The 17,529-nt window shown below is 65.5% G+C and overlaps 5 protein-coding genes across 5 annotated transcripts; all 5 read right to left on the bottom strand.

The window, feature by feature from the left end:
* Nucleotides 1–221: 221 nt before the first annotated feature.
* Nucleotides 222–1,916, bottom strand: LMJF_10_0483 (hypothetical protein; the record flags this gene model as incomplete). Its single annotated transcript, XM_001681328.1, has 1 exon — nt 222–1,916. One exon carries the CDS (start codon nt 1,914–1,916, stop codon nt 222–224), a length of 1,695 nt encoding a protein of 564 aa, XP_001681380.1.
* A 1,892-nt stretch (nt 1,917–3,808) lies between these two features.
* On the bottom strand, nt 3,809–5,617 carry GP63-4 (GP63, leishmanolysin; the record flags this gene model as incomplete). The annotated part of the gene is made up of 1 exon (XM_001681327.1): nt 3,809–5,617. One exon carries the CDS (start codon nt 5,615–5,617, stop codon nt 3,809–3,811), a length of 1,809 nt encoding a protein of 602 aa, XP_001681379.1.
* A 2,023-nt stretch (nt 5,618–7,640) lies between these two features.
* On the bottom strand, nt 7,641–9,575 carry GP63-3 (GP63, leishmanolysin; the record flags this gene model as incomplete). Its single annotated transcript, XM_001681326.1, has 1 exon — nt 7,641–9,575. One exon carries the CDS (start codon nt 9,573–9,575, stop codon nt 7,641–7,643), a length of 1,935 nt encoding a protein of 644 aa, XP_001681378.1.
* A 1,238-nt stretch (nt 9,576–10,813) lies between these two features.
* Nucleotides 10,814–12,622, bottom strand: GP63-2 (GP63, leishmanolysin; the record flags this gene model as incomplete). The annotated part of the gene is made up of 1 exon (XM_001681325.1): nt 10,814–12,622. One exon carries the CDS (start codon nt 12,620–12,622, stop codon nt 10,814–10,816), a length of 1,809 nt encoding a protein of 602 aa, XP_001681377.1.
* A 1,242-nt stretch (nt 12,623–13,864) lies between these two features.
* Nucleotides 13,865–15,673, bottom strand: GP63-1 (GP63, leishmanolysin; the record flags this gene model as incomplete). Its single annotated transcript, XM_001681324.1, has 1 exon — nt 13,865–15,673. The coding sequence occupies one exon, from the start codon at nt 15,671–15,673 to the stop codon at nt 13,865–13,867; it is 1,809 nt and encodes a 602-aa protein (XP_001681376.1).
* Between the last annotated feature and the right edge of the window lie 1,856 nt (nt 15,674–17,529).

Below are 17,529 nucleotides of genomic sequence, written 5' to 3'. Positions count from 1 at the left end.
CGCTGACCTAATCAACCACTCCGAAAGGGAGCCCCAACGCGTTCCGCCGGTCGTCATAGTCCACGAAAAAACAAAAAAGCTGAGGACAAGAGAGAGGCAGCGGGCGCCTACGCGCTCGCGGCGCCGTCTCCATAACGGGCGAGACGAGGAGGAGGTTCGCTAGCCCCACAGCCCCTCGCGGCCCGCAATCGGTGGCAGCTGGAAAGAGTCGCCGCACAAGATCACCTGAATGCCGCCAGAGGGCGCACGTGGGCACACCGACGCACCCGACGTGCGATGTAGTCGAGCGGCTCGAAGAGCGAGGCTTCCGGTGTGCTGACCTCATCGATGAGGAGGACGCGACATTGACGCCAGCGCTGCGCCGCTTCCGCGTTCTTCTGCGCCGTGTGAAGCAGCTGCTCCGAGCTTCCACGACCAAGTCCGATGCCGGCAAAAGTGTTGATGGCCATGGCGGTGGCGCAGACGTTGCTCAGGGCCGGCGCAGCGCAGGCGGCCGAAGAGGAGCGCGGCTTCGACCTCGACACGGATGTGGTGGCGCGCGAGCGTTCGGGCAGGCGAGATGGCGGACGCTTACAGTGGAGCGGCGGTGATGGCCCTGCGAAACCACGCTGCCCGCTCTGCCCCTCCTTTCTCGCCACATTCGGCCCCCTCGCGTCCGCACGCCGGTAGCTGCCACCCCGCTGTGGCGAGCTGGCCGCGTTCGCCACCGCGCGCAAGGTTTCCTCGGACTCGTGCACCTCGCGACTTCGCAGCGCCGCTACGATGGCACGCAGCGTCTGCGACCTGCCCATTCCAGCACCGCCCATCACGCAGATGTTGAAGCCACGGGCAGCCAAATCAACCGCTTTCGCTTGCGTGGGGTCCAACATGACAGATGATGTTCTGCGGCTGCCGTGGGTGCTGGAGATTCTCGCTGCTGTCGCGCGTATCAGCGCCGCTTCCGAAGACCACGCTGACGGCCGTGCGAAGCGCGGTCGAGGTACGCGCGGCGGCGGGAGAGTCTGTGCGGTCAGCACGGCCGTCGTGGTGCACTCCCGCGTGACGCCACCTCGAACCACGGGAGACGCCGTCCAACCACCCGCCGCCCCCTCCGTTGCTCGCCCGGGCCGATGCCCGTCCTGCGCCGTAGCCGAGTCGAAGAGATGCAGCAGGACCGCGTCTCTGTCTTGCGCACCGGTGGCAGCAGTATCAGAGACCGCCACGTGATGTCGCGCTGCACCGCGCACGTTGGAGTAGACTCTGTGCACCGAGTGTGTGCCTTCCGCGTCCGCCGCCGCATGAGCTGCTGCTCGGGTGTTTAGACTGCCACCAGCGGCACCGCCACCGCGCACCGCAGCGCGTCTTCTGTGCAGCTTTGGTTGGCGCTCTTGCCGTCCGGCCCTCGCAACGTACTTCGCCTTGCTGAGAGCGAGGCAGGCACGCTGCAGGCAAAGTACTGAGGAAAGCGAGTGGATACCACTGCAGCAGTGGCGGCGGCAGCTGCGGCACCTGTGCATCAAGCAGGCGTCAGCAAGGTCGGCGTATGTGCTCGCGCCACACGCGCATCTTTCGCTACCGTCGCCCCTTGACGGGTGTACAGTTCGCATGAGCTGGGCAGGGGTGCGCTGCCGCAGCAGAGGGGGGCACGAGAAGGGACGTCGCCGAGGACGACGCTGTGTGTGTCCGTGTGTGTGTGTGTAGTGGTGGTGGGTGGGGCGGGGTCTGGACGGCGGCTGGCGTGATGGCGTGAGCGGCGCACCGGGGAGCAAGCGGATCCACAGCGACACGGACAACGACGGCAGAGAGATGGTGGCTGGGACAGCGCTCGAGCCGTGAATGAGAGCGTGTCTGCGCACTGCACTGTCGCCCCCCTCTTCAACGCAATCAACACAGCGAGCGAGTGAGCGAGGACTGAAGCGGTGTACTCCGTCACGCATACATCGACAGCCTGACAGGACAACAGCGATCAGGGGAGACGTGACGGATGCCAAGGGAATACGAGTGGGTGAGGGCACGAGAAAGGGTTAGGGGATCGTGGTGTGTGTGAAGGAGTGAGACGGCGACAGAGCGAGGCGGACAGCGACATGATTGCCTGTGCATGCCCGCTAGGGGAGGGGCCGTGGGCAAGGTCTCCTCTCACTATCCCACACCGTTGCTCCACCTCAGGCAATGCCCGCCCGGCAGACAGGGCTGCCTCGGCGAGCCCGGGGAAGAGAGGGGTAGAAGCCGACCCCGCAGCACGGGGAGAGCGCCTGCACCCTGACGCACGTTTTCTTGAGGGCAGCACTCATCCAGCAAGCAGTGCTCTCGCACGTGCAAGGCCCTCCGTACGTTGCTGGGCTTCGCGAAGCAGAGCGCCGCATCGTCACCGGAGGAGAGCACCGCAGACATGTTCTTCGGCGGCAATCCTCACTCGACGGGCTTCCGCCACTAGACCCGCACGTCCGTAGCGCACACAGCGCAACCGGCCTCGCTTTCACGCAGGGCCCTGAGCGGCCACGCAAACGCGCGCGCGCATGGGTGGGACAGGCCGCGGTGAGCGCGTTGCCCAACGTACCGCGAGGGAAGGCCACGGGGGACAAGAGCTGAGGGGGTGGGCGGGGATGGAGCGCACGCCGGCGTTCGCTGCCATAGATGCCGCATGTCCCCTCCGGGCTGCAACGCGAGGCATCCATGCAGGTCAGACGTACGCGAACGCGTGGGCGCACCACGCCCGCACGCGCTTCACGACTTTCGGCTGTTTTGCTAGAGCCGCAGGAACAGAGGAGGGAAGGAAGGTGGAGGGCTTGGGAGGGTGTGGAGGGGGGGGAGTCGGATAGGGTGCGGGTGCCGCGTGCCGGCTGCTGTCGTGCTGCCCACCACAGCCTACAGGCACCGGTGGCGGCGGAGGCGGCACCGGGCAGGGTCTCTGACGCCGCCGTGAAGGATATAACTTTGCACGGCTCCACACACTGACACACGCAGGTGACAACGCAGGGCGACAAGCACACAACACGACGATGAAATCAGGCTGATGGGCTAGAGGGCAGAAGAAAGTATAAGGGAGGCGTATAGAGAGTCACGAGAGAGACAGGAGGGAGGGGGAGCGCGGTGACGGGAGGTCCCGGTGATGGGCACGCAACGGCGAAGAACGCGAGCCATCACAAGGCGACCAGAGAAAGAATGTTCCCAACAAAGAGGTGACAACACACAGGACAGAGGGATCGCGAGCGGGAGGGGAGAGAGGAGAGGGCGCAGCGCAGTATACAGCTGCCCCCAAAACAGACCCCGCGTACACCCACCCACACCCCATGGGATAGGGAGAAGCATGCCCACCGCGTAGCGGCCGGATTCGGTAAAAACGACGGGCGTGCCACACCGCGCACGCACCCGCGGATGCCGCGGATGGCCGCCAGCGGGTGGGGGTGTGCGGGTGTCGCAGGGAGCAAGTAGAAGGCAAATAAGGAAGTGAAAGAAGGCATGCGCACCCGCGCACGACACCCCCTCCCGCCCTCAGCTCCCGCGCGCTGCTGCACCTCTCCAAGCGCACGGTGCCTGTGCGCAGCGGGGAGCGGGGTGGGGCGGCGGGAGAGAGGGGGGAGAGGGCAGGCGAGGGTCGACGAGGACCGGCCCGGTGCAGCGGCGCAGCGAAGCGAACGTAAAACAAGCGAGAAGATCAAGGGACAGCGTGGAGCTCTTCCGAAAGACAATGAGAGGGAGGGAGGGGGAAAGGGAGGGTGTACATGTGTGTGTGTGTGTGTGTGTGGTGGACGGGAGGCGTGCGCCTGCTTCGCCGGCGACAGGGAGGGGGAGCAGGGGACACGCCACCGGCACCCGTCCTGTCCACTGCCTAGAGCGCCACGGCCAGCAGCGCGGCCACCAGCAGCGCCGTCGCCGCGGCGCGCGGACCACGACGACCAGCCGCCGTGTTGCCGCCGTCCTTGGCAGCCTGCACGTTGCCCTGGCACACCTCCACGTACGGCGGGCACGTGATGTAGCCGCCCCCCTCGAAGGCGTTGCTCACGGTGCTCAGCTCAACTCTGAGGCCCGGCGTGCAGTTGGTGTAGTCGTTACTGCCGTGCACCTGCACGCTGTACGTGCGTGTGGCCGTGTCACACTGCACGTTGGCGCACAGGCCGGCGTACGACTTGACTATGCCGTTAGTTGCCTTCGGTCTGAAGGCACCATCGATGCAGCGCGCCGCGTCAGAGAAGACGTTGAAGGGCAGCAACGAAGCATGTGCCTCAGAGGCACGCTGCGTGCAGCTGATATCACTGTAGGGCACCACGACAGGGCAGTAGTCCATGAAGGCGGAGACGCCGGCGAGGGACGGGTCCGTGAAGTACTGCCAGTACGGCGGAAGGCCCGGGTGACGGGTAACACCGCATGCACCGAGGCTGAGACGACTGGTGGGGCAGCGGATGGCGTCCTCGCTCTCATTGCAGAACATCGCCGGCCACTGCGTGATGTTCTGCTCCATGCACTTGTTGGTGAGGAAGGCGCAGCCGGCGTTCTGGCCCCACGGCATCACCTCGGCCTTGCTGAAGTCCGCCTGGTAGAAGCCGAGGTCCTGGAGGATGGCCATGGTCAGGGCGGTGTAGTACCCGGCACCACTGGCTGCCGCCATGAGCTCGTCCTGCGCGTTGCGCATCTTGATGTGCGACCCGGCGGAGCCCGCACTGCCTTGGTCCTCCATCTCCAGATACTCCAAAGTGTCGCAGCCGTACTGCTCGCGCGCCTTCGCCACTGCCGTGCTGCTGTTGATCACGGGAACATCGAAGTTCTTGCCTCGAACGTTCGGAACGCTCGCCACGATGCGGGCGTCCTCGAAGAATGGGCCGCTGAAGCCGAGCGCGTGCGCCATCTCGTGCGTGACGACACGCGTGACGAGCTGGTCGTACCGCGACGCAATGTTCGCCGCGGGGATGTTGATGACGCCCACGGCTGGATGGCCGTCAGAGAACGTCTGGCAGGTCGTGGCCCACGCCAGCACACCCTCCTCACTCGGCACGGAGGCGACGTACATCACGAAGTCGGTGTTGCTGAAGCCCTCGGTGATGTGCGCCTGCGGCACCTTGAAGTCGCCACAGATCTCGCCGACCATGTCCGTCACCTTCCACTTGCCCTGCACCTGCTGCACCTTCAGCCGCTCCGTGTGCAGCTGCACCGCCTGCGGGATGAGGTGCTTGACCAGGATGTCGCGCTTCTCGTTGGTGAGGATGTCCTCGGCGGTGCAGGTGACGATGGCGCCGGCGTGGTCTTTGACATGCTGCCCGACGCGAGCGCAGTGGTAGGCGGGGTCGGTGAGGTCCTCGGTGGAGACGGCGATGCGCAGCGCGCCCCAGTTCACGTCGCGCACGACGCTGCGCGCGCTGCCCGGCCTGGGATCGGCGGCGGCCGCGGTGTGCGCGGCGTCGAGAGTAACGTACGGCAGACCCACCGCGGACACCGCGCCGGGGGCCTTGTGGTGGTCCGCCACCGACTGCCGCACGCGTGCCTGCATCGCGTCGTGGACGCAGCGGTGCTGCAGCGCACCGGCGTGTGCCCACGCGGCCGCGGTGCCGACAGCAACGGTGACTGCGGCGCCGGCAGCCGCGAGGCGCACCAGGCGCGCGGCGACGCAGCGGCGCCGGTGCGTGCTGCTGCTGTCCACGGACATGGCTCTGCAGGCGCGGGGGCGCTGTGGGCAGTGGGGTGTGGTGGCGAGGGCGAGGGCTTGTGCACGGCGGTGTGCGCGTGCGTGTGGGCGGGGGAGAGGGTGTAGCGGGATCGGATGCGTTGGCGGATCTGGGGAGGGAGGGGACAGGGAGGCGGCAAGGGATGGGCGAGGGAGGGTGCGAGGGGAGGGAGAGCGGAGGCTCCACGTAGCAGTTGTTGTCTTGGCGGCATCAGAGGGTGTGTGGAGGATCGCAGCAGGAGAAGGGGACAGAGGCAGAGGACGATCTCCAGCAGTGGGCGTGAGACGGATGTGAGGCTCCCTGAGGCTGCAGCAACCCAGACGCTGCCAAGCGTGCATGTCTGTACATGTGCAGACACAAACATAGACAGTGACGTGACCGACCCGCTTGCGTGTCCGGGCGCGCGTGTGCAAGCGCCACTGCTGCAACCGCCGACACACACTGTGTGCAGGCTGTCACCATGAGCTCACCGCTTGTCGCGGCTTGGTTGTGCGTACGCACGTGTGTATCAATGACGCTTGCAGCGACGGCAAAGAAAGAAAGCGGCCGACAGAGCGGAGGGCGATGAGCAGCGACGGCGTCACACAACACGCCACACACACACACACACAAACACACACGCACACACACATGGGAAGGAGAAGAGACACAGAACGGAAGGGCAACAAAGATGCAGCGAGCGACAAGAGGTGGAATATGCAGATGCAGGCGCGCATGCACTTGTCACGGCACAACCACCTTCCATGGTGGTGGCGAGCGAGCGCGAGGAGGCAAACAGAACGAGCGCTGAGGTGGGAGGGCACGTGGTTCTCGGCGTGCCTCATGTGCGTCGCCTTCTCTTGTGGCGCACGATATGTTCTGCTTCGCCTATTTCGTCGTCTGGTCGTCGCCTCTTCTTGCGCCTGTGACGTTTTCCTCTGGGAATGTCCCCGCACCTCTCCCGCTCCAGCCCTTAACGGTTCTCAACGCTGTGCGTGTGGGTGGATGCGTGCTTGGTGCATGGCGACGCCGTCGACAGCTCAGCTGCCTTTTCGCTCCGTTGTGTGATGCCATTCCCTGAGCGTTGATGCACGATGACGTGCGCGCATCATTGTCGGGCGAACTACACAACCGCCGCACCACGAGCAAGGGAGAAAGAAGAACACCGTACGACAAGCAAGCGACTCACCCTCTCCTACGCTCCCCCTTCCCCTCCTCCGACTGGCGGCATGGCATCACAAGCGGGACAGAAGGGGAGGGGGGCGAGGAGATGAGTGACGCAACGTAAAGAGGGGATCAGCATCGGTGCGGAAAACAGCAACAGAAGCTCATTACCAAAGTAGACGAAGCCATATGCCTTTCGCCTGAGCGCTGACAGAGACACCTATTATGATGGCACGCAGCGTCCAGGCAGTGCGGAGGAAGGGGTTTTGATGCTTCTGCGCGCCGTGCAGTCAAGGAAAGGCAAAAAACAAAGAAGAAGCAGCAGGGATGGGTGGAGGAGGAGGGGGGGGGGTACGGCAGAGAGAGAGAGGGAGGGAGGGCGCACACCAGCCCGCCTACGTCTGCCACACGCCCTATCCAGTGCGGCAAAACCGCAGAACAGCTCAAAGCAGAAAAACGCCACAAAAAAAAAACTGAGGCACACATTGTGGTCAAGACGGCACCGCGAGATAAGTCGAGAGCCGCCCGCTGACCTTGATAATCATCTGTGCCACTGCGCGGTGAAGGACCAAGAGCTTAAGGTGCTTGTCGGCGGCACGCACACACCCACAGCAGTAGGAGGGAAGGGACGGAGGCGGAGGCTGTGAAACGGCCCCACTCACCCAAACACACGCCCAGCTCAGACTCCGATGGTGCACCGCAGAAGACGAGGGACGGCGAATAAGAATAATAATAGCACTCCGGCGCACGTGCGCACCCTTGGCCGCCGGCATGGGGACAGGCTGCCACTACACTTTGTCGCTGCCATCTCGCCGACAGCCATCCTTTTCACTCCTTTTCAAGCATGCAGGCCGCCGTCCCTCACGTCGGGAGCCCCCCAACTTTGCAACACCACCTGGGGCAGCTGACAAGCAGTAGCCACACCACGACGAGTGCCATGAGAGAGAGAACTACTCCTAGCAGCACCGTCGCCGCAGTAGCCAGGCCGGCCATCCTCTCATTCCACCGCTCAATCGCCGCCTTGTCGGCAGCGTCACTGGAGCTGCTGGAGCTGTCGGAGTCGCCATCAAAGTCCTTGGCAGCCTGCACGTTGCCCTGGCACACCTCCACGTACGGCGGGCACGTGATGTAGCCGCCTTCCTCGAAGGTTTTGCTCACGGTGCTCAGCTCAACTCTGAGGCCCGGCGTGCAGTTGGTGTAGTCGTTACTGCCGTGCACCTGCACGCTGTACGTGCGTGTGGCCGTGTCACACTGCACGTTGGCGCACAGGCCGGCGTACGACTTGACTATGCCGTTAGTTGCCTTCGGTCTGAAGGCACCATCGATGCAGCGCGCCGCGTCAGAGAAGACGTTGAATGCAGTGAAGAACTCCTCTGCCGACGATGCGTCCTGATTGCACGAGCCATCAGCGTAGTCGATAACAAACGGGCAGTAGTCCAGGAATGGCGAGTAGCCCCCAAGAGACGCGTTGGTGAAGTACTGCCAGTATCGCGGCAACGGCAGTTCGTATTCCCTTATACCACACGTTCCGAGGAGGAGACGACTGGTGGGGCAGCGGATGGCGTCCTCGCTCTCATTGCAGAACATCGCCGGCCACTGCGTGATGTTCTGCTCCATGCACTTGTTGGTGAGGAAGGCGCAGCCGGCGTTCTGGCCCCACGGCATCACCTCGGCCTTGCTGAAGTCCGCCTGGTAGAAGCCGAGGTCCTGGAAGATGGCCATGGTCAGGGCGGTGTAGTACCCGGCAGCTGCAGCAGGCGCCATGAGCTCGTCCTGCGCGTTGCGCATCTTGATGTGCGACCCGGCGGAGCCCGCACCGCCCTGGTCCTCCACCTCCAGATACTCCAAGGTGTCGCAGCCGTACTGCTCGCGCGCCTTCGCCACTGCCGTGCTGCTGTTGATCACGGGAACATCGAAGTTCTTGCCTCGAACGTTCGAAACGTTCGCCACGATGCGGGCGTCCTCGAAGAATGGGCCGCTGAAGCCGAGCGCGTGCGCCATCTCGTGCGTGACGACACGCGTGACGAGCTGGTCGTACCGCGACGCAATGTTCGCCGCGGGGATGTTGATGACGCCCACGGCTGGATGGCCGTCAGAGAACGTCTGGCAGGTCGTGGCCCACGCCAGCACACCCTCCTCACTCGGCACGGAGGCGACGTACATCACGAAGTCGGTGTTGCTGAAGCCCTCGGTGATGTGCGCCTGCGGCACCTTGAAGTCGCCACAGATCTCGCCGACCATGTCCGTCACCTTCCACTTGCCCTGCACCTGCTGCACCTTCAGCCGCTCCTTGTGCAGCTGCACCGCCTGCGGGATGAGGTACTTGACCAGGATGTTGCGCTTCTCGTTGGTGAGGATGTCCTCGGCGGTGCAGGTGACGATGGCGCCGGCGTGGTTGTTGACACGCTGCCCGACGCGAGCGCAGTGGTAGGCGGGGTCGGTGAGGTCCTCGGTGGAGACGGCGATGCGCAGCGCGCCCCAGTTCACGTCGCGCACGACGCTGCGCGCGCTGCCCGGCCTGGGATCGGCGGCGGCCGCGGTGTGCGCGGCGTCGAGAGTAACGTACGGCAGACCCACCGCGGACACCGCGCCGGGGGCCTTGTGGTGGTCCGCCACCGACTGCCGCACGCGTGCCTGCATCGCGTCGTGGACGCAGCGGTGCTGCAGCGCACCGGCGTGTGCCCACGCGGCCGCGGTGCCGACAGCAACGGTGACTGCGGCGCCGGCAGCCGCGAGGCGCACCAGGCGCGCGGCGACGCAGCGGCGCCGGTGCGTGCTGCTGCTGTCCACGGACATGGCTCTGCAGGCGCGGGGGCGCTGTGGGCAGTGGGGTGTGGTGGCGAGGGCGAGGGCTTGTGCACGGCGGTGTGCGCGTGCGTATGGGCGGGGGAGAGGGTGTAGCGGGATCGGATGCGTTGGCGGATCTGGGGAGGGAGGGGACAGGGAGGCGGCAAGGGATGGGCGAGGGAGGGTGCGAGGGGAGGGAGAGCGGAGTGCGCATCGGTGCTGGTGCGGAGGGGGTCACGGGCACGGGAGTGCGTGCGTGCTGGCGCGGGGAGGGACGCCGCAGCGAGGGGGGACAGCACCCCGCCACTCGCCGCACCAGACACGCACCGCGCGGCGCCGCGGGTCGCTCGGGGAGGCGGAGCGACGGAGGCAAACACAAGTGGAAGAGAGGGGATCCACGGCACGGCACAGAGGCGGGGCGCGGGGCCGGAGGGCCGGGGTGTGGGAGGTACCTCAGTGGTTGTGCCGACGACGTGCACCTAGTGCGGCAGCATGCGGATGTGGGAGGAGACGGTGGGTGGGCGACGGCTCTGCGCTGCGCGGGCGCTGGCGGGAGACTCTCCCGGCCGACCAGCACGCCGTCCGCACGCAGACGCCGCCACTGCTCCCACAACGCGGCGCTCCCTGCTACAAGAGGAAACAGAAAAAGAAAGCTAGAGGAGAGACACGCACGAATGGGGGAGAGGGGGGGGGTGGGGAGGCGCTGACCGCGTCAGAGCGCCGGGGAGTCTGGGGACACGGGAACAGAGTGAAAGGAGGAGAGAGAAGGCAGACACACCGCGCACGCACCCGCGGATGCCGCGGATGGCCGCCAGCGGGTGGGGGTGTGCGGGTGTCGCAGGGAGCAAGTAGAAGGCAAATAAGGAAGTGAAAGAAGGCATGCGCACCCGCGCACGACACCCCCTCCCGCCCTCAGCTCCCGCGCGCTGCTGCACCTCTCCAAGCGCACGGTGCCTGTGCGCAGCGGGGAGCGGGGTGGGGCGGCGGGAGAGAGGGGGGAGAGGGCAGGCGAGGGTCGACGAGGACCGGCCCGGTGCAGCGGCGCAGCGAAGCGAACGTAAAACAAGCGAGAAGATCAAGGGACAGCGTGGAGCTCTTCCGAAAGACAATGAGAGGGAGGGAGGGGGAAAGGGAGGGTGTACATGTGTGTGTGTGTGTGTGTGGTGGACGGGAGGCGTGCGCCTGCTCCGCCGGCGACAGGGAGGGGGAGCAGGGGACACGCCACCGGCACCCGTCCTGTCCACTGCCTAGAGCGCCACGGTCAGCAGCGCGGCCACCAGCAGCGCCGTCGCCGCGGCGCGCGGACCACGACGACCAGCCGCCGTGTTGCCGCCGTCCTTGGCAGCCTGCACGTTGCCCTGGCACACCTCCACGTACGGCGGGCACGTGATGTAGCCGCCCCCCTCGAAGGCGTTGCTCACGGTGCTCAGCTCAACTCTGAGGCCCGGCGTGCAGTTGGTGTAGTCGTTACTGCCGTGCACCTGCACGCTGTACGTGCGTGTGGCCGTGTCACACTGCACGTTGGCGCACAGGCCGGCGTACGACTTGACTATGCCGTTAGTTGCCTTCGGTCTGAAGGCACCATCGATGCAGCGCGCCGCGTCAGAGAAGACGTTGAAGGGCAGCAACGAAGCATGTGCCTCAGAGGCACGCTGCGTGCAGCTGCCATCACTGTAGGGCACCACGACAGGGCAGTAGTCCATGAAGGCGGAGAGGCCGGCGAGGGACGGGTCCGTGAAGTACTGCCAGTACGGCGGAAGGCCCGGGTGACGGGTAACACCGCATGCACCGAGGCTGAGACGACTGGTGGGGCAGCGGATGGCGTCCTCGCTCTCATTGCAGAACATCGCCGGCCACTGCGTGACGCTCTGCTCCATGCACTTGTTGGTGAGGAAGGCGCAGCCGGCGTTCTGGCCCCACGGCATCACCTCGGCCTTGCTGAAGTCCGCCTGGTAGAAGCCGAGGTCCTGGAAGATGGCCATGGTCAGGGCGGTGTAGTACCCGGCAGCTGCAGCAGGCGCCATGAGCTCGTCCTGCGCGTTGCGCATCTTGATGTGCGACCCGGCGGAGCCCGCACCGCCCTGGTCCTCCACCTCCAGATACTCCAAGGTGTCGCAGCCGTACTGCTCGCGCGCCTTCGCCACTGCCGTGCTGCTGTTGATCACGGGAACATCGAAGTTCTTGCCTCGAACGTTCGGAACGCTCGCCACGATGCGGGCGTCCTCGAAGAATGGGCCGCTGAAGCCGAGCGCGTGCGCCATCTCGTGCGTGACGACACGCGTGACGAGCTGGTCGTACCGCGACGCAATGTTCGCCGCGGGGATGTTGATGACGCCCACGGCTGGATGGCCGTCAGAGAACGTCTGGCAGGTCGTGGCCCACGCCAGCACACCCTCCTCACTCGGCACGGAGGCGACGTACATCACGAAGTCGGTGTTGCTGAAGCCCTCGGTGATGTGCGCCTGCGGCACCTTGAAGTCGCCACAGATATCGCCGACCATGTCCGTCACCTTCCACTTGCCCTGCACCTGCTGCACCTTCAGCCGCTCCGTGTGCAGCTGCACCGCCTGCGGGATGAGGTGCTTGACCAGGATGTCGCGCTTCTCGTTGGTGAGGATGTCCTCGGCGGTGCAGGTGACGATGGCGCCGGCGTGGTCTTTGACATGCTGCCCAACGCGAGCGCAGTGGTAGGCGGGGTCGGTGAGGTCCTCGGTGGAGACGGCGATGCGCAGCGCGCCCCAGTTCACGTCGCGCACGACGCTGCGCGCGCTGCCCGGCCTGGGATCGGCGGCGGCCGCGGTGTGCGCGGCGTCGAGAGTAACGTACGGCAGACCCACCGCGGACACCGCGCCGGGGGCCTTGTGGTGGTCCGCCACCGACTGCCGCACGCGTGCCTGCATCGCGTCGTGGACGCAGCGGTGCTGCAGCGCACCGGCGTGTGCCCACGCGGCCGCGGTGCCGACAGCAACGGTGACTGCGGCGCCGGCAGCCGCGAGGCGCACCAGGCGCGCGGCGACGCAGCGGCGCCGGTGCGTGCTGCTGCTGTCCACGGACATGGCTCTGCAGGCGCGGGGGCGCTGTGGGCAGTGGGGTGTGGTGGCGAGGGCGAGGGCTTGTGCACGGCGGTGTGCGCGTGCGTATGGGCGGGGGAGAGGGTGTAGCGGGATCGGATGCGTTGGCGGATCTGGGGAGGGAGGGGACAGGGAGGCGGCAAGGGATGGGCGAGGGAGGGTGCGAGGGGAGGGAGAGCGGAGTGCGCATCGGTGCTGGTGCGGAGGGGGTCACGGGCACGGGAGTGCGTGCGTGCTGGCGCGGGGAGGGACGCCGCAGCGAGGGGGGACAGCACCCCGCCACTCGCCGCACCAGACACGCACCGCGCGGCGCCGCGGGTCGCTCGGGGAGGCGGAGCGACGGAGGCAAACACAAGTGGAAGAGAGGGGATCCACGGCACGGCACAGAGGCGGGGCGCGGGGCCGGAGGGCCGGGGTGTGGGAGGTACCTCAGTGGTTGTGCCGACGACGTGCACCTAGTGCGGCAGCATGCGGATGTGGGAGGAGACGGTGGGTGGGCGACGGCTCTGCGCTGCGCGGGCGCTGGCGGGAGACTCTCCCGGCCGACCAGCACGCCGTCCGCACGCAGACGCCGCCACTGCTCCCACAACGCGGCGCTCCCTGCTACAAGAGGAAACAGAAAAAGAAAGCTAGAGGAGAGACACGCACGAATGGGGGAGAGGGGGGGGGTGGGGAGGCGCTGACCGCGTCAGAGCGCCGGGGAGTCTGGGGACACGGGAACAGAGTGAAAGGAGGAGAGAGAAGGCAGACACACCGCGCACGCACCCGCGGATGCCGCGGATGGCCGCCAGCGGGTGGGGGTGTGCGGGTGTCGCAGGGAGCAAGTAGAAGGCAAATAAGGAAGTGAAAGAAGGCATGCGCACCCGCGCACGACACCCCCTCCCGCCCTCAGCTCCCGCGCGCTGCTGCACCTCTCCAAGCGCACGGTGCCTGTGCGCAGCGGGGAGCGGGGTGGGGCGGCGGGAGAGAGGGGGGAGAGGGCAGGCGAGGGTCGACGAGGACCGGCCCGGTGCAGCGGCGCAGCGAAGCGAACGTAAAACAAGCGAGAAGATCAAGGGACATCGTGGAGCTCTTCCGAAAGACAATGAGAGGGAGGGAGGGGGAAAGGGAGGGTGTACATGTGTGTGTGTGTGTGTGTGTGTGGTGGACGGGAGGCGTGCGCCTGCTCCGCCGGCGACAGGGAGGGGGAGCAGGGGACACGCCACCGGCACCCGTCCTGTCCACTGCCTAGAGCGCCACGGCCAGCAGCGCGGCCACCAGCAGCGCCGTCGCCGCGGCGCGCGGACCACGACGACCAGCCGCCGTGTTGCCGCCGTCCTTGGCAGCCTGCACGTTGCCCTGGCACACCTCCACGTACGGCGGGCACGTGATGTAGCCGCCCCCCTCGAAGGCGTTGCTCACGGTGCTCAGCTCAACTCTGAGGCCCGGCGTGCAGTTGGTGTAGTCGTTACTGCCGTGCACCTGCACGCTGTACGTGCGTGTGGCCGTGTCACACTGCACGTTGGCGCACAGGCCGGCGTACGACTTGACTATGCCGTCAGTTGCCTTCGGTCTGAAGGCACCATCGATGCAGCGCGCCGCGTCAGAGAAGACGTTGAAGGGCAGCAACGAAGCATGTGCCTCAGAGGCACGCTGCGTGCAGCTGCCATCACTGTAGGGCACCACGACAGGGCAGTAGTCCATGAAGGCGGAGAGGCCGGCGAGGGACGGGTCCGTGAAGTACTGCCAGTACGGCGGAAGGCCCGGGTGACGGGTAACACCGCATGCACCGAGGCTGAGACGACTGGTGGGGCAGCGGATGGCGTCCTCGCTCTCATTGCAGAACATCGCCGGCCACTGCGTGACGCTCTGCTCCATGCACTTGTTGGTGAGGAAGGCGCAGCCGGCGTTCTGGCCCCACGGCATCACCTCGGCCTTGCTGAAGTCCGCCTGGTAGAAGCCGAGGTCCTGGAAGATGGCCATGGTCAGGGCGGTGTAGTACCCGGCAGCTGCAGCAGGCGCCATGAGCTCGTCCTGCGCGTTGCGCATCTTGATGTGCGACCCGGCGGAGCCCGCACCGCCCTGGTCCTCCACCTCCAGATACTCCAAGGTGTCGCAGCCGTACTGCTCGCGCGCCTTCGCCACTGCCGTGCTGCTGTTGATCACGGGAACATCGAAGTTCTTGCCTCGAACGTTCGGAACGCTCGCCACGATGCGGGCGTCTTTGAAGAATGGGCCGCTGAAGCCGAGCGCGTGCGCCATCTCGTGCGTGACGACACGCGTGACGAGCTGGTCGTACCGCGACGCAATGTTCGCCGCGGGGATGTTGATGACGCCCACGGCTGGATGGCCGTCAGAGAACGTCTGGCAGGTCGTGGCCCACGCCAGCACACCCTCCTCACTCGGCACGGAGGCGACGTACATCACGAAGTCGGTGTTGCTGAAGCCCTCGGTGATGTGCGCCTGCGGCACCTTGAAGTCGCCACAGATATCGCCGACCATGTCCGTCACCTTCCACTTGCCCTGCACCTGCTGCACCTTCAGCCGCTCCGTGTGCAGCTGCACCGCCTGCGGGATGAGGTGCTTGACCAGGATGTCGCGCTTCTCGTTGGTGAGGATGTCCTCGGCGGTGCAGGTGACGATGGCGCCGGCGTGGTCTTTGACATGCTGCCCAACGCGAGCGCAGTGGTAGGCGGGGTCGGTGAGGTCCTCGGTGGAGACGGCGATGCGCAGCGCGCCCCAGTTCACGTCGCGCACGACGCTGCGCGCGCTGCCCGGCCTGGGATCGGCGGCGGCCGCGGTGTGCGCGGCGTCGAGAGTAACGTACGGCAGACCCACCGCGGACACCGCGCCGGGGGCCTTGTGGTGGTCCGCCACCGACTGCCGCACGCGTGCCTGCATCGCGTCGTGGACGCAGCGGTGCTGCAGCGCACCGGCGTGTGCCCACGCGGCCGCGGTGCCGACAGCAACGGTGACTGCGGCGCCGGCAGCCGCGAGGCGCACCAGGCGCGCGGCGACGCAGCGGCGCCGGTGCGTGCTGCTGCTGTCCACGGACATGGCTCTGCAGGCGCGGGGGCGCTGTGGGCAGTGGGGTGTGGTGGCGAGGGCGAGGGCTTGTGCACGGCGGTGTGCGCGTGCGTGTGGGCGGGGGAGAGGGTGTAGCGGGATCGGATGCGTTGGCGGATCTGGGGAGGGAGGGGACAGGGAGGCGGCAAGGGATGGGCGAGGGAGGGTGCGAGGGGAGGGAGAGGAATTCGGAGTGTGCTCATTCAGGTTGTCATAGAGGTGGTGTAGAATGGCGCTCGGGAGATGTTTAAGTCAGGGGAACGCTTTATTTTCCATGCGAGAAACCGAAGAAGTTGGGCAGGCTCTGTGAAGTGCTGTTGAAGACTGCGATGTGGAAGAGAAGTCGGTGAAACGGTGGGATGACCGAGAAGGGGGGTGGTGCAGCTGCTTTAACGGAAAGGGGTGAGGCGGCAAGGTGCCTCCTAGGTCGGTGCGTTTTCACGGTGCCGCGTGTGGGGCCTAGATAGGGTTTTCGTCACCCTCGGTCAAGATGTCGGTTCACGAGCATGAAAAAATTCTGTGTGTGTGTGGGCTGTCTCGGCAATGCTTTCCATGTGTTGCCTGCCGCCCCCATCTCTTTGTTGATGGATAGCGGCGTAGAAAGGGAGAGGGCCGCGAAGGCATTGATGGCTCTTGACCGCCTCATCGAAACGGGCTGCTGCCCTTCCCTTGAGACCGAAGCTGCGGTGCCGATGGGAAAAAGACGACAAGTTGCCGGGATGACCGGTCGAGGAGTCGAAACAGGGCAGAGAGAAACACTCGCGCAGCGCCGCCCCTCTGTGGAACGGAAGTTGAGGCGCCGCAGGGGAGAGATACATCCAGGTACAGGCCAACAAAGAAAAAGGAGAAAACGAAGCGAAAACACACAGGCGCCCACGTAGACACACGCACATTGACACATGCATATATACGCGCACAAGCATACACGTATACAGCGATGCGCACATACCCCCCCTTCTTTCCTTCTCACTTACACACACACACACACACACACACACACACACACACACACACACACAACCCAGGCAACAAGAGCGTTCTGGTACACGCCCCTGGATCGAAAACGGCGAGCGCTGTACGCACACGTTGCCAAGCACGGCTGGTACGGTGTATCGAACTTCAGACCAAGTATGCAGAGATGAGAAGAGCCCAAGTGTTGGAGGACATGGCGCAAAGACATGCATGCGAATGAGCCCCCAACGGCACGTGTGCCGCATGTGCCGCATCTCCTCCATCCAGCCACGTGTGGGCTGATGAAGCACGGATGCCGGAAACATGACGAGAGCAGCCTCGGGTTGCACTATGCAGTACTCAAGACTCCCATGTGGAGCGTCACCACAGCATGTTATGGGATGCCGCGGCTTGAGGCGACTGAGGCCGAAGCATGGCACAGAGGCAGGGTGTGCAAGGCCTCAGAGAGCCCTGACCTGCAGCTGACCAAGATCCTCCTTGAGTTCATGCGACATGCATCGAGAGACCACCCCATCCTCTGTTACATCGCACGACAGACGCCACGGCTTGCTGCCCTCGTGCGGAACCCTGGGCGCTGCACGCTGGAATCAAGGTATTGCAGTCCGCCCAAGTCCGTCTGACGCGGACCGTTCAGCACATATCCGAGGAAGGGAGGAGGAAAGAACGGAACGAGCCCATTAAACGCATGGCCCCGATGCCACAGCTGGACGCTTCGCCCCATACAACCAGAGGACGCAGCTGTGGTACAGCAGCGGTAGGTGCGCTGCAGTGGAGCATGCATGTGTTCCTTCTTTGCTGACTTGGTCGTCGTGGTGTTTTGTGGGAAGACGGACACGTTTACAGACTACGTTTGTTTTTGTTTACTTCTTTCCATT

The sequence above is a fragment of the Leishmania major genome, chromosome 10 (assembly GCF_000002725.2).
Source record: "Leishmania major strain Friedlin complete genome, chromosome 10".
Taxonomy (NCBI): Eukaryota; Euglenozoa; class Kinetoplastea; order Trypanosomatida; family Trypanosomatidae; genus Leishmania; species Leishmania major.
Note: the sequence above shows the minus strand (reverse complement) of the source record. Positions and strands in the feature narration are given on the sequence as shown.